At 44.3% G+C, this 16946-nt stretch overlaps 1 protein-coding gene across 1 annotated transcript in view; it reads right to left on the minus strand.

Annotated features, from left to right (window-relative positions):
* Window positions 1-16946, minus strand: part of LOC144480228 (dnaJ homolog subfamily B member 12-like) — a 37643-nt gene that overhangs the window by 12515 nt on the left and 8182 nt on the right. The window contains exons 2-3 of the mRNA XM_078199482.1: window positions 8034-8214; window positions 6030-6175 (exon numbers count right to left, since the gene is read on the minus strand). Coding sequence (XP_078055608.1) covers window positions 6030-6175; window positions 8034-8214 — 327 coding nt within the window. The remainder of the gene's footprint in view (window positions 1-6029; window positions 6176-8033; window positions 8215-16946) is intronic.

Genomic DNA, 16946 nt, shown 5'->3' on the forward strand with positions numbered 1-16946 from the left:
ATTGATAGATGAAATATGGGACAATGTCCCAAACATACGAATTAGGAGCAGGAGTAGGCCACACTGCCCCCGAGCCTAGTCCATCATTCAATAAGATCATGGCCGATCTGATTGTAACCACAGCTCCTCATTCCTGTCCTCCCCTATAACCTTTCACCCCCTTGTTAATCAAGAATCTATCTAGCTCTGCCTTAAAAATATTCAAACACTCTGCTTCCAACGTCTTTTGAGGAGCAGAGTTCCAATGCCTTTTGAGGAGCAGAGTTCCAATGACTCAACTCTCAAGTGAAAAAAATCTCCTCTTCTCCATCTTAAATGGGCGACCCTTTATTCTTAAGCAGTGACCCCTTGTTCTAGATTCTCCCACAAGAAGAAATATCCTTTCCATCCACCTTCTAATGACCCCTCAGGATCTTATGTTTCAATCAAGTCACCTCTTGCTCTAAGCTCCTGAAACAAGCCTGGTGTGTCCAACCTTTCCTCATAAAACAACCCAGCCATTTCAGGTATTAGTCTAGTAAACCTCTGAACTGTTTCCAATGCATTTACATCCTTCTATAAATAAGCAAACCAATACTACACAGTACTCCAGATGTGGTCTCACCAATGCCCTATATAACTGAAGCATAACCTCTTTTGTATTCAATTCCCCTCACAATTAACAATAACATTCCTTTAGCTTTCCTAATTATTTGCTGTACTTGCATACTAACCTTTTGCGACATGCACTCAGACACCTCGATCCCTCTGCACCTCAGAACTCTGCAAGCTCTCATTAATTAATACACTTCTTTTCTGTTTTTTCTGCCAAGATGGGTAATTTCACAGTTTCCCACATTACACTCAATTTGTCAGATCTTTACCACACACTTAAACTATTTAAGACTATTTGTAGCCTCCTTATGTCCACTTCGCATTTTACTTTCCTACCTCTCTTCGTGTCATCAACAAATTTAGCAACCATACTTTAGGTCCAAAGATGTGTGGGTTAGGTTGATTGGCCATGCTAAATTGCCCATTAGTGTCTTGGGATTAGAGGAATTAGTGGGTTAAATGTGTGGGGTTGTGGGGATGGGGCCTGGGTGAGATTGTTGTCGGTGCAGACTTGATGGGCCAAATGGCCTTCTTCGGCACTGCAGGGTTTTTCTGGTCCCTTCATCCAAATCATTTACATAAATTGCAAAAGGTTGAGGCCTCAGCACTGATTCTTGTGGTACACCACTCGTTATATCTTGCCAACCAGAAAATGACTCATTTGTGCCTGCTCACTGTTTCCTGTTAGCTTGCCAATCTTCTATCCGTGCCAATATGTTACTCCCTACACCACGAGCTTTTATTTTTCACAATAACCTTGAAGTGACACTATATCAAATGTGTTCTGGAAATCTAAGAACAGCACATTCATCTGTTCCCCTTTTTCCACAGCTGATGTTACTTCTTCAAAGAACTTCAATAAATAAGTTAAGCATGACTTCTTCACAAAACCATGTTGCCTCTGATTACTTTTGTATGTTTTTAAGTGCGCTGCTAAAATGTCTTTAATAATAGCTTCTAGCGTTTTAGGGACAATGTCCAAGTCTGTAACCTCCTCCCCCGACACTGCTACTTAACCTGAGAATGTCAGAACATTGTTCCACGGGATGCTTGAAACATCAATTTCATCAACATCAATGGATTTTCAAAAGGCATTTGATAAGGTGCCTCACAAAAGGTTGCTGAAGAAGATTGGGTCACACGGAGTTGGGGGTAGAGTGTTAGCGTGGATTGGGGATTGGCTATCCGACAGGAAGCAGAGAGTCGGAATAAATGGGTGCTTTTCTGGTTGGCAGATGGTAACTAGTGGCGTGCCGCAGGGATTGGTACTGGGGCCTCAACTATTTACCATTTATATAGACGATCTGGAGGAGGGGACTGTAGGTAACAAAGTTTGCAGACGACACAAAGATAAGTGGAAAAGTGAATCGTGTGGAGGGCATAGAAGGTCTGCAGAGGGATTTGGACAGGCTGAGTGAGTGGGCGAGGATCTGGCAGATGGAGTATAACGTTGACAAATGTGAGGTTATTCACTTTGGAGGAAATAATAGCAAATTGGATTATTATCTAAATGGAAAAAAATTACAACATGCTACTGTACAAAGGGACCTGGGGGTCCTTGTGCATGAGATGCAAAAACCCAGTCTGCAGGTGCAACAGGTGATCAAGAAGGCAAATGGGATGTTGGCCTATATCGCAAGGGGGATAGAATATAAAAGCAGAGATGTCTTGCTGCATCTGTACAGGGCATTGGTGAGGCCGCAGCTGGAATACTGTGTGCAGTATTGGTCCCCTTATTTGCAGAAGGATATATTGGCCTTGGAGGGAGTGCAGAGAAGGTTCACCAGGTTGATACCAGAGATGAGGGGTGTTGATTATGAGGAGAGACTGAGCAGATTGGGTTTGTACTCGTTGGAATTTAGAAGGCTGAGGGGGGATCTTATAGAGACCTATAAGATAATGAAGGGGCTGGATAGGGTAGAGGTGGAGAGATTCTTTCCACTTAGAAAGGAAGCTAGAACGAGAGGGCACAGTCTCAAAATAAAGGGGGTCAGTTTAGGACAGAGTTGAGGAGGAACTTCTTCTCTCAGAGGGTGGTGAATCTCTGGAATTCTCTGCCCACTGAAGTGGTGGAGGCTACCTCGTTGAATATGTTTAAATCACAGATAGATGGATTCCTGATCGGTCAGGGAATTAGGGGTTATGGGGATCAGGCGGGTAAGTGGAACTGATCCACTTGGCAGATCAGCCATGATCTTATTGAATGGCGGGGCAGGCTCGAGGGGCTAGATGGCCTACTCCTGCTCCTATTTCTTATGTTCTTATCACACAGCAGGTATGAACGAGAAAGGGGGTTTTCAGCACATCTTGCCTCAAACAGGTAGGAAGAACCCGCAAACACCTATCACAGCATCAAACAGTTTTATTGGGCACCTTAAATAAGGTAAAATACTAGGAACAGGTTAACATCCAGCACCAAGCCATAGGATTACAGGATGGTGGTCTCCATGTGGATTCCCTGCATAACCATCTAGTAATTACCACCTCTGTTGCTGCATCAGAGCAGAAGCAGCATCAATGCCAAATATTTTGGCCATGGGGAAGGACTCACTTCAGGACTCCCCTTGCAACCGAGCTCTGCTCAGAAAGTGCTTGCAGCTTATGAACTACCAATAGTTGGGAAGTGGTCACATTCTGCCCCATGAAACGGTGCTTAGAGCGAAAACACCAAATGTAAAACACCGGAGTAAAAAAAATGTTAACAATGGGATAGTTTCAAATTGATGTTAGCTTTTTGGTATGTCCACCTGTGTCTGTTTGGTATGTCTGCTTGTAACACTTTTTGGTATGTCCATTACGACTCTCATCAACTTTTACAGATGCACCATAGAAAGCATTCTTTCTGGTTGTATCACAGCTTGGTATGGCTCCTGCTCTGCCCAAGACCGCAAGAAACTACAAAGGGTCGTGAATGTAGCCCAATCCATCACGCAAACCAGCCTCCCCCACCCATTGACACTATCTACACTTCCCACTGCCTCGGCAAAGCAGCCAGCATAATTAAGGACCCCACGCACCCCGGACATTCTCTCTTCCACCTTCTTCCATCGAGAAAAAGATACAAAAGTCTGAGGTCACGTACCAACCGACTCAAGAACAGCTCCTTCCCTGCTGCCGTCAGACTTTTGAATGAACCCATTTTGCATTAAGTTGATCTTTCTCTACACCCTAGCTATGACTTTCACACTACATTCTGCACCCTCGCCTTCTCTATGATATGCTTTATCTGTATAGTGCAAAAAACAATACTTTTCACTGTATACTAATACATGTGACAATAAGAACTCAAAATCAAAACCTTTGAACAAACTCTAAACTTGGAGGGACGGATTAACCTCACTTGCTCAGTTTCAAAATTTGTAACTGAATTGTGTGAACTCCCTCGCGGCAGTCTTTCAAATGGCCCCAAGTTAATGAAGTTAAGCAGCTGTCAATCACATTCAATAATAAATTGATAATTCGTTGCCTTTGAGACATTTCCTCAGAGCAGAAAGTTCTGCAGATTCTGCAGGTTAGGTGGATTGGCCATGTTAAATTGCCCTTCAGTGTCCCAAGATGTGTACGTTAGATGGATAAAAGGGTTAGGGCAGGGGGGTGGGCCTGGGTGAGATGTTCTGTCAGAGAGTCAGTGCAGACCCGATGGGCCGAATGGCCTTCTTCTGCACTGTAGGGATTCAAATTTATGATCATCTCTGTCTTGACTATTTTGAGTGTGGCGAGTGTATTGTGTTGGGAGGAACAGGTGACTTGGATCTTTTGTTCTCCATGCTCTCTACCACCTCGCCTCATGTCTGGGTCTGTTGAAAGCAAATTAGTAAAGGTTGATTACAATGATTAGTCAACAACTCCCTTTATGGTGGCACAGTGGTTAGCACTGCTGCCTCACAGTGTCAGGCAGCCGGGTTCGATTCCCAGCTTGGGTCACTGTCTGTGTGGAGTCTGCACGTTCTCCCCGTGTCTACGTGGGTTTCCTCCGAGTGCTCCGGTTTCCTCCCACAGTCCGAAAGACGTGCTGGTTAGGGTGCATTGGCCATGCTAAATTCACCCTCAGTGTACCCGAACAGGCGCCAGAGTGTGGCGACTAGGGGATTGTCACAGTAACTTCATTGCAGTGTTAATGTAAGCCTACTTGTGATACTAATAAATAAACTTTCAACTTTATCAAAGCAAAGTAGATGGAGTGAGGTCTTCTTTCATCTAAATATTCCTATGTTTCCGATGGTCACAATGAGAGTTTATTTAGGGATGAACAAGACATGCAAAAGTAAAATACTCGTGCAAATTAGAAATGTAGAATCTGGCTGTCCATCCTGTCTTATGCTTATATTTCCTTTGTCTCAAGATGGCACCAGAGTGAGGCAACTTCTTGCAAGCATACCTTCTAATTCTATCTTTTACTCTTGTTCTATGCTTCTAAAACTTTATTCTGTTTTTAACTCTCTAACAATGCTTTAATGCAATATCTTCCCTGTTGCTGTCAGACTTTTGAATGGACTTATCTTTAAGTTGATCTTTCTCCACATCCTATCTATGACTGTAACCCTACATTCTGCACTCTCTTCTTTCCTTCTCTATGAACGGTATGCTTTGTCTGTATAGCGCGTAAGAAACAATACTTTTCACTGTATGTTAATACACGTGACAATAATAAATCAAATCAAAATCAAAATCAATTCCCAGGATCTGTATCGAGTGAACTCTCTCCCTCAAACTCCGTGTGTCCTGGTCTGTAATAAGTGGCAGTATCTGGAAGGACAACGCCCAGTCAAATCAATTCTTTGCGGAACTACTGGAATTGATGTCTAAAACTTGAGTGATAACCTTTCCTTTTTAAGGTTCACTGTCCTAAAGGAGAGGTTCATCTTAAAAAGTGTTTATTAATGACCGTGCAAGATCAGTACTGTGGACCAATGCCAGCATCGTTCACTTGGTAACACACTCATCTCTGAACAGAAGGCTGTTGCTTCAAACCCCACTCCAGGTACCAGAGCACAGCGTCTGGACAGATGACTACGCAGGGTTAAAGGCATGCCACAAAGTCAGAGGTGCTGTCCTTTGTGGACGAGACATTAAGAAACAGGCCTTGCCTGTCTATTCTGGTGAATGCCTGAATCCCACAATATGAAAAGAACAACATAAGTCCTCCCCATGCCCCGATCAGTAACCTTCCTTCCATCAAAATCTGAGAAAAATAGATTAAGTACTCATTCATCTTATCAGTGTTTGTTTGGTCTTGGAAATTATCGCCGCATTTGTTTCCATTCTATCAGCAATTACCTTTCATAGTAATTCATTAGGAGATATTTGTGATAAGAAGATGCTATTATTCCTTTCAACAATAAAGCCCAGTGGATTTACAAGCATTCTCTCCCTAACGTTCTCTACCCTAGAGTTTTCCTACCACCAGTTCGATGGCCAAGTGCCAGGCCACCTACCTTTAAATGCCTCTGTAGCTCCTGGAGCCTGGTTCTTGTCAGGGTGAAACTTTAGAGCCAGTTTTCTGTAGGCTTTCTTCAGGTCCTCCTCTGTCGCATCTTTACTTAACCCAAGGATTTCATAGTAGTCCTTACATTTCTTTATTCTGCACAGCAGACAGAAAATACAGCAGCATTTCAGCATCCAATGCACAGTCAATCTGAAGGACTAAATATTTTCGATGGGAATGATACACTTTTGATAGGAAGAATGAGGGGACACATAAACAAAATGGTACAAATTGAAAGGGAGTGCATGGGCAGAGAGACCTAGGGGCGGACGGATACAAGGAGATAACAGGACAAGCTGGGAAGGCTGTTAAAAGAAAAATTTGGGCTCCTTATCTAGATAACTATGATTCGACAAAGAATACAAAAGAAAGGAAGCTATGCTTAAGTACAACTGCATCTGCGTGTCACACATTTCCCTCAGTGTACCCGGACAGGCGCCGGAGAGTGGCGACTAGGGGATTTTCACAGTAACTTCATTGCAGTGTTAATGTAAGCCTACTTGTGACTAATAAATAAACTTTCTTTCGAATACCCAGGCCTTGGAGAGGGTGCGGAGATTATTTACTAGAATGGTACCAGGGGTGCAGGATTTTTAGTGATATGGAGAGATTCAGGAAGATTGGGTTGATTTTCTCAGAGCAGAGGTGAAGGGGAGATTTGATAGAGGTGTTCAAAATCTTGAAAGGCTTCGAAAGAGTAAATTGAGAGCAAATGTTGCCATTAACAGAAGGATGGATAAAGGGATAACACAGATTTAAGGTGTTTGACAAAAGAACAAAAGGTGATAACGGTCAAAGAGTTTTACAGCACAGAAAGAGGCCCTTCAACGACATGGGGAAACCATTTTTACGCAGGAAGTTCATATCATCTGGCACGATCTGCCAAAAAGGGTACTGGAGACAGATTCAATAGTAACTTTCAAAGGAACTGGATAAATACTTGAAGGGGAAAAAAGTTGCAGGGAAAGGCCAGGGTAATGAGATTAAATAAATAGTTCTTTCAAAAAGTCAAAAGTCAGCAGAGATACAATGGGCCAAATGGCCTCCCATGTTATTCTATAATTTCACACGACGGGCAGGATTCTCCGGTAACGTCCATGGTGATACCCATTGTGAGCAAGAATGGAACACTCGGCGTTCCAGCCAAAACTCCATTAACTTTCAACGGTACCAGAAAATTCCAGCTACGATTGAGAACGGAGGATTTCCGTCTACCGCTTTGATATGAACATTTGAATAGTTTAGATCAATCACCGGAACGGTGAACAAACTGCACTGCCTAGAAATCACTTGTGACTGTCACATTCCAACTTTCCTTCTGTCTCTGTGGGAACTATGCCTGCCTGTCCTTGGCATCAGTCTCACCCTTGGTGATGGTAATCAAGGTTGCAAAGTTCTGAAATGACTCAAAATTCAGACAAAGGCTTGTGTTTCCAATTACAAAAATGGATTTGCTCATAGAATCCCTACAGTGCAGAAGGAGGACATCCGGCCCATCGAGTCTGCATCAACAACAATCCCACCCAGGCCCTATCTCCATCATTCCACATACTTACCCTGCTAATCCCTCTAACCTACGCATCCCGGGACACTAAGGGACAATTTAGTATGGCCAATATCTTTGGAGTGTGGGAGGAAACCGGAGCACCCGGAGGAAACCCACGCAGACATGGGTAGAACGTGCAAACTCCACACAGACGGTGACCCGAGGCTGGAATTGAACGTGGGACCCTGGCGCTGTGAGGCAGCAGTGCTAACCACTATGCCACCAATAGATTGCATCAGGAAGAGGTGCACCAACAGCCCGAACCTAGCTTTGAGTACAGAATGCGAACTCCAGAGAGGTAGCCTTTGATAAAGCATCCTGGGTCTCACCTCCCCCCCTCAACCCCATGAGAAAACCACATGACCCAGTGATCAGTTCCTTCTCCCTGGTTAGTCTTCCTTCCTCTACCTCTTCACAGCCTCAAGCTGGTCCAGGGTATAGCTTTTTGCCGCCTCTCCTGCTGACTCCCTGGATCCAGAGCTGGGAAACGTGGTCCTTTTCCTTTGGTGACATTCTGATGAATCTGTGGAGTCTGACGGGGTGAAGTTACCAGACGGATGGCCATTCTGTGTCATGGATTCGATCAAATCTGGGATAAGAGGAAAAAGTGTGGTTAGTCAAGTTCGACAGCATAGTGCGCACAGAGAGACCAGCGACAGATTATCCCACAGATATTTTAATTACTCTGAATAATTATTTGTTCCTATATTAGCTGAAAACAGAAGTAGGAAGAATTTTCTCCTGCTATTTCCTCTCATTTACAAAACCCCAAGATCCTATTCCTAAACACAATATCTGGGATCTGTTCCTACATCTGTGGTGAGGACATGCATGAAAATCAACATCACGATTCTCTTGTGTGTTCGCGGAGAGACCCTGGGAAGTTTCCACTAAGACTGAGCCAGAAGTCCATGTTGAGGTAAAAGCGACGACGCATTCTGGCAAAAGCTCGTCCAGCTGAAACATTAACTCTGGGCTTTACTCTTCTCTAATGCTGCCCGACCTGCTAAGTATTTCACAAGTTTAAAAAGAGACAGTTACTTGAAGAGGAAAACAATGAAAGGGTACATTAAGAAGCAGGGAAATGAGATTAAAGTAAATTGCAGCAATTGAACACCAAGTGCTGGTTTACAGGACAGATTGGTTTTATTCAATGCTGTAGGTTCTGTAACTCGCAAATGCCTATTTATTTTAACATTCTTATACAATTTGTTATTTAACAAGATTTGGTTGAAGTAGCTGAACAGGGACTTGCAATAATGTACTCATGTTGGACCTTCTTTGGGTCTGGGCTTAATTTCGAAAGGTTGTCAGAAAAGACAGTTTCACAATGAACCCCATTTTAAAAGACAGTGCATTTACCCCATCCATCCAGTCATTCCGGGGAAGGCCACTGAGACACCCCTTGTGACAAAATACAGACATTTGTACCAAAACACAATAATAAAATGTAAATCATAACAAAAGCTGAAAAATGCTGGAAAATCTCAGCGGGGTCTGACAGCATCTGTGGAGAGAGAATAGGACCAACGTTTTGAGTCTAGATGACGCTTCACCAGAGGTCTGGAGAGAGAGAGAAGAGCCAATATTTCGAGTCTAGATGACCCTTTGTCAGAGCTCTGATGAAGGGTCATCCAGACTCGAAACGTTGGCTCTATTCTCTCTCCACAGATGCTGTCAGACCTGCTGAGATTTTCCAGCATTTTCTGTTTTTGTTTCAGATTCCAGTATCCGCGGTATTTTGCTTTTACGATGAAATATAAATGTCTCATATATTGTTACAAGGGTAGCTATAGCGATTAACTTAAGACCTGTACCATTTTACAGAAGATTCATACATACACAGTTGTACAGCCCATCGAGTCTGCACCGACAATAACTACCACCAAAGTCACCATTTTTCAGCACTTGTCCCATATCCTTGAATGTTTTGATGTTTCAAGTGCTCATCCAAATAATTCTTAAAGGTTGCAAGCTTTCCGGCATCCACTACCTTCCCAGGCAGCGCATTCCAGATTCCCACTGACTCTCCCGCCCCTTACCTTAAAACTCTGCCCCCTTGTGACTGACCCCTCAACCAAGGGGAACAGCTGCTTCCTACTCACCCTATCCGTACTCCTCAATCTTACACACCTCAATCATGTTCCCCTCAGTCTTCTCTGCTCTGAAGAAAACAATCCAAGCCTATTCATTCTTTCCTTATAGTTCAAATAACTCCATCCCAGTGTTAAGTACCATTACTCAGTGAACCTCTGGTGTCTCCAAGGGTATTCTCATGTGGAGGCCTCACAGCTCCTTCCTGATACAAAGCAAATTTCTACCAGAAGTTTGGGTCATTCTGAAGACTGTAAAAGTGGTTCCCTAAGAAATTAAGAACAGCGTTTTATTTAAAGCTATGCTCTGTGTTTGAGCCGCTTTACGCATTCAGTTCTCAGACTTTCTAGTTGTTCCGATCAGTTAGAATCTAGAGAATGAGGAGGCTGAAAATATTTTCCAATGACAGAAGCACTTTGTGGTTTTAATGGTAACCCTGTGGGGTTTAGAGCACAATATATTACTGCAAATTTGGACTTCTGACTATTAGAAATCAATCATTGGCTTACCAAGTGACAGTGGCTTATACAACACAACTAATACAGCTAAATCTTTCCAAGGTTGCAAGACACCAGTCATGGTAAGTTTATTGCGGTTAATTGGGTACTTTCTCTCTTTCATAGGTGTGGGTGTCACTGACTAAGTGAAATGCTAATTGCCCTTGAAACGGTGATGGTGTGCCACTTTCTGGAACTGCTGTTGAACATGTGGTGTAGGTACACCCACCGCGCTGTGAGAGAGGGAATTCCAGGATTTTGACCCAGCGACAGTAAAGGAACGGCAATATATTTCCAAATCGGGATGATGTCCACTGTTATTTGTCATTTATATTAATGATTTGGATGAGAATATAGGAGGCATGGTTAGTAAGTTTGCAGATGACACCAAGATTGGTGGCATAGTGGACAGTGAAAAGATTATCTCGGATTGCAAGGGGATCCTGATCAATTGGACCAGTGAGCTGACAAATGGCAGATGGAGTTTAATTTAGATAAATGCATTTTGGTAGATTGAACCAGGGCAGGACTTACTCAATTAATGGTAGGGCATTGGGGAGAGCTACAGAGCAAAGAGATCTACGGGTACAGGTTCGTAGCTCCTTGAAAGTGGAGTCACAGGTGGACAGAGTGGTGAAGAAGGCATTCAGCATGCTTGGTTTCATTGGTCAGAACATTGAATACAGAAGTTGGGACGTCTTGTTGAAGTTGTACAAGACGTTGGTAAGGCCACACTTGGAATACTGTGTACAGTTCTGGTCACCCTATTATAGAAAGGATATTATTAAACCAGAAAGAGTGCAGAAAAGCTTTACAAGGATGCTACCGGGACTTGATGGCTTGGGTAATGAGGAGAGGTTGGATAGACTGGGACTTTTTTCTTTGGAGTGCAGAAGGCTGGGGGGTGAACTTATAGAGGTCTATAAAATAATGAGGGGCAGAGATCAGCTAGATTGTCAAAATCTTTTCCCAAAGGTAGGGGAGTCTAAAACTAGAAGGCATAGATTTAAGGTGAGAGGGGAGAAATACAGAAGTGTCCAGAGGGGCAATTTTTTCACGCACAGGGTGGTGAGTCTCTGGAACAAGCTGCCAGAGGCAGTAGTAGAGGTGGGTACAGTTTTGTCTTTTGAAAAGCATTTCGACAGTTAAATGGGTAAGATGGGTATAGAGGAATATGGGCCAAATGCGGGCAACTGGGACTAGCTTTGGGGTTTAAAAGCAAAAAGGGTGGCATGGATAAGTTGGGCTGAAGGGCCTGTTTCCATGCTGTAAACCTCTATGACTCTATGTATGGCTTGGAGGAGAATTTGCGGGTAGTGATGCTGCCCTTATTCTTCTAGGTGGTAAAGGTTGTGGGTTTGGAAAATAATTGCATGATGGAAATAAATTGCGATAATGAGTGTAGGTTGCTTTTGTGAAGAACTTACAAAGGAACAGTTTGTGCTCACTAAGCAATACGTAGGAAGAAGCCTTTGGTTTATTGGTAGCCCATTCCTGCCTCTGAGCCTCAAGGTGAAGGGTTCGAGCCCCACTCCTGGAAGGTAGAGAATAGAAAATGGTCTCTAAAAACTGGACTGACATCCAGCAGGACATTGCTGCCTGGATGGAAAGATCATTAGCTCAGGAGAAATATTCATGTCTGTGATTCAGGAGAGTTGGGTTCGAGCCTGACTCCAGCTAGGCACAGAGCAAGAGCACTGAGTCTGAATCATAGAATAGAAACCCGACAGTGCAGAAGTAGGCCATTCGGCCCATTGAGTCTGCATTGACTCACAGAACATCTTACCAAGCCCATTCCATCACCCTACATATTTACCCCTCTAATCCCCCGAAACTACACATCTTTGGACACTAAGGGGAAACTTAGCATGGCCAATCCACCTAAACTACACACCTTTGGACTGTGGGAGGAAACCGGAGCACCCAGAGGAAATACACGCAGACATGGGGAGAACGTGCAAAATGCACACAGATAGTCATCCAAGGCTGGAATTGAACCCTGGAACTATGAAGCAGTAGTACTAACCACCCTGTGCCCACTGTGCCACCCTGAAGCCCATATCATAGAATCCCTACAGTGCAAAGGGAGGCCAGCTGGCCCATCGAGTCTGCACCAACATTCCGAAAGAGCATCCCAGCTAGGCTCACCCTCTGCTCTATCCCTGTAACCCTGCCATTTACCATGGCTAATCCACCAAACCCACACATCTTTGGACAACTAAGGGGCAACTTAGCATGGCCAATCCACCTAATCCACACATCTTTGGAGTGTGGGAGGAAACCAGAGCACCCGGAGGAAACCCACAAAGACACGCGGAGAATGTGCAAACTCCACACAGCCAGTGACCCGAGGCTGGAATCGAACCCGTGAGGCTGATGAGACAGCAGTGCCGTGCTGCGAGTATGGGGTTGATGTCCGTTATGTCGATGGGTGCACACAGCACATCCGCCTCCTCCATCGCAAAGTGCAATTGGGGCTCTTTAGACTTGGCAGAAACCTACCTAAGAGAAGGAACTCCAAAAATAAAAACCTTGAGGAAGGCGACGGCAAACAGACTCAGCTGTTCTCCTCTAGCCTTTGTCTGATATGTTAGGCTTGAGGTCAGACCTGCCTTTGAGCAAAATGCAGTTAACAGAGAAACGTGGGATTATTGCTCAGGAGTCCACTGATTTATCGATGCAGACTGAAGTAAAAATAAAACAACACCTGGCAACTATTGTAAAAACAGTTTTTAACAAAATAACATTGAAAAATGGTACATGTATTACTGCTGACTTCCCGTTCCTTTAAAAGACATTTGGCTTCCTGCATACCTCAGTGCTGAGTTCGTAGGATGCACATCCTACATAACGACACCATAGCCTTGCAACCGAGCTGCAGTGAATGCTGTTATTCCAGACAAAAACAACTAAAGCACTACATTTCAAAACCTGTTATTAGTCTAGACATAGGGTTCAGCAATCTGAGCAGGGCAAAAGATTCATTCATTTCGAGAAAGCAAAGGGGTCCAAAACCAACGAAAAATGAAAGAACGCTTGCGTTTGTACAGCATCTATCTACCTGGGAAGACATCAGCATTCTCGCCTCTGAACCAGAAGGTTGTGGATTCAACTCTCACACAATGGAGTTCAGCATGAGAAACTAGGCTGACACTCCAGTGCAGTACTGAGGGAGTGCTGCACTGTCAGAGGTGCCATTTGAGCTGTCAAACTGAGGTTCTGTCTGCCCTTTCCGGTGAACATAAACGATTCCACGTCTCCGCAAGTGTGCTGGTCAATATTTGTCCCTCAAAGTTAAAGTTTATAAAGTTAAAGTTTATTTATTAGTCACAAGTGAAGGCTTACATTAACACTGCAATGAAGTTACTGCGAAATTCCCCTAGTTGCCACAGTCCAGCGCCTGTTCGGCTCAATGCACCCTAACCAGCACGTCTTTCAGACTGTGGGAGGAAACTGGAGCACCCGGAGGAAACCCACGCAGACACGGGGAGAACGTGGAAGCTCCACACGGACAATGACCCAAGCCGAAAATCGAACCCGGGTCCCTGGCGCTGTGAAGCAGCAATGCTAACCACGGTGCTGCCCCAACATCATGAAACCAGATGATTTTGGACAGTATCACTGGGAGCTGGTTGTGTGCAAAATGGCTGTCGTGTTTCCTACATTAAAACAGTTTCTTACACAGCTTAGACCGTAAAGCACCCTGAGATGTCCTTAGATCATAAAAGGTTCTATATCAATGCAATCTTTGTTTCTTGCCTTTCATAAATAATTCCAAAGTTTTTTCTTCTACTACTGTCAGGGTTTGAAAAGTTAAAATTAAAACAGGTACAAATAGGGTTCCCCCCGAGTTTCAAAAGTCTGATCTAATTAAGGTATTGAAAACATTCAAGTGATTCAGTAAGGGTGTATGCTGAGCTAACTATTTTGTCTGGCGGGGGAAATCCAAAACAAGGGGGAGGCAATCTCAAAATTAGAGCTAGCCTGTTCAGGAGTGAAATCGGGAAGCACATTTTCAACACGTCTTTGTAATCGAGTCTTTTCCGGTGTAATCGCTTCACTTTTCAAGAGTACTCTGTCTCTCAGACAACCCTTGTGAATTTAAATGTTTCGCTATTTTTTCAACAATCTCAGCTTTCCTTATCCCTGCAGGTAATGCTAATTCTAGTTTATCTGCCAATTCGATTCACTAACTCTTGGTTACTTTCTGTGGGAGGTGAAAATCTGAAACTCTTAACCTCAAAAGGCTGTGGATGTTGGAGTCAATTGAAGTTTTCAAGACAGATCGATAGTTTTTGCTGGGTAAGATTATCAATGGATATGTATCAAAGACATGGATTTAAAATGTATTTATTCGTCAGAAGTAGGCTTACATTCACACTGCAATGAAGTTACTGTGAAAATCCCCTAGTCGTCACACTCCGGCAGCTGTTCGGGTACACTGAGGGAGAATTTAGCATGGCCAACGTATCTAACCTGCACATCTTTTGGACTGTGGGAGGAAACCGGAGCACCCGGAGGAAACCCATGCAGACACGGGGAGAATGTGCAGACTCCGCACAGACAGTGACCCAAGCCAGGAATCGAACCTGGGTCCCTGGCGCTGTGAGGCAGCAGTACTAACCCACTGTGCCACCCTATAAAGTGCATACTGGCCATAACCTAACTGAATGGTGGAATGGGTTCAAGGGGCTGAATGGCCTCCTGCTGTTGCTATGCTTTCATCCTTGCTATTTCTGGCAGTCAGGTCCAAGTGTTGGTCATGTTGCGTGTGACAGCTTCCTGATATCAGTGTAAAAATCATCTTTCACTCGTTTGAACTTGTCCTCCCTCATAATTTAATTTAATTGAAAATAATATTCTAGATTTAACTTTTCCAAGCCCTTAATTATTCTGTAAACTCTATAATCTTTGAAACAGCTCTTTCCAATACTGTATTAGGATCCCTGATGTTACTACTCGACAGTCAGGTCCCAGAGCAGAACCCGATTCAATAGATCATAACTTTTACTTTTGTTCAGAGAGTTTAGGGCGACATGGTGGCACAGTGGTTAGCACAGCTGCCTCACAGCGCCAGGGACCTGGGTTTGATACCTGGCTTGGGTCACTGTCTGTGTGGAGTTTGCACATTCTCCCCGTGTTTGCATGGAATGTCCTCCGGATGCTCCTCCCACAGTCCAAAGATGTGCGGGTTAGGTGCATTGGCCATGCTAAATTGCCCCTTAGTGTCCCGGGATGCGTAGGTTAGACGGGTTAGTGAGGTAAATATGTGGGGTGACGGGGATAGGGCCGGGGTAGGATTGTTGTCGGTGCAGACTCGATGGGCCGAATGGCCTCTTTCTGCACTGTGGGGATTCTATGAAATGTGGATGAACAGACTCACAGGACTGCCAATTAATTTTTAACTAAGGATTAAAACATTGGTTGAAGGAGTGTTGGCCAGCACATGGAAAGAAATCTCTACTCTTCAACTAGTGCCACGGGACCTAGGACACCCTTTTGAACAGGCAGGTGGAACCTTTGGTTTAGCATCTCATTCAACAACATTGTGTGGAACTGGGTTTAAGTAGGCCAGACCAGTAGAAGTGGTCAGTTCTCTTCCCAGACAATGGTGAATTTGTTTGGCTTTCCGCATCTTTTTCAGTTATCTTCTTAGGCCAGCCAGAATTTGAAAATTTCAGTTTGCTACCGTGGGATTTGAACTTAAGATGTGGGTTACCCACTCAGTACCATAACTACTAGACTACTGTCCCCATGCTCAAATACAGCCAGTGCCTTTCCCCTTAAACATGCAGGTAAATAGAACATAGAAAAACATAGAAAAAATACAGCACAAACAGGCCCTTTGGCCCACAAGTTGCGCCGGTCATGTCCCTACCTACCTAGGCTTATATATAGGCTTACCTATAACCCTCAATCCTATTAAGTTCCATGGACTCATCCAGAAGTCTCTTAAAAGACCCTATCGAGTTTGCCTCCACCACCACTGATGGCAGCCGATTCCACTCACCCACCACCCTCTGAGTGAAAAACTTACCCCTGACATCTCCTCTGTACCTACTCCCCAACACCTTAAACCTGTGTCCTCTCGTAGCAGCCATTTCAGCCCTGGGAAAAAACCTCCAAGAATCCACCCGATCTATACCTCTCAACATCTTGTACACCTCTATCAGGTCACCTCTCATCCTTCGTCTCTCCAAGGAGAAAAGACCGAGCTCCCTCAACCTATCCTCATAAGGCATGCCATCCAATCCAGGCAACATCCTTGTAAATCTTCTCTGCACCCTTTCAATACTTTCCACATCCCTCCTGTAATGAGGCGACCAGAACTGAGCACAGTACTCTAAATATGGAGATTCCTCCTCAAAACCTAACTCTGACCATATCTTTGTTCACCCAGTGGGCGGCACGGTAGCACAGTGGTTAGCGCTGCTGCCTCACAGCGCCAGGGAACTGGGTTCAATTCCCGGCCTGGGTCACTGTCTGTGTGGAGTTTGCACATTCTCCCCGTGTCTGTGTGGGTTTCCTCCGGGTGCTCCAGTTTCCTTCCACAGTCCAAAGATGTGCGGGTCAGGTTAATTGGTGATGCTAAATTAACCCAAGTGTCAGGGGATTAGCAGGATAAAAATGAGGGATTATGGGAATAGGGTCTGGGTGAGATTGTGCTCAGTGCAGACTCGATGGGCCGAATGGCCTCCTTCTGCGCTGTAGGGATTCTATGATTCACCCA

The sequence above is a fragment of the Mustelus asterias genome, chromosome 28 (genome assembly GCF_964213995.1).
Source record: "Mustelus asterias chromosome 28, sMusAst1.hap1.1, whole genome shotgun sequence".
Taxonomy (NCBI): domain Eukaryota; kingdom Metazoa; phylum Chordata; class Chondrichthyes; order Carcharhiniformes; family Triakidae; genus Mustelus; species Mustelus asterias.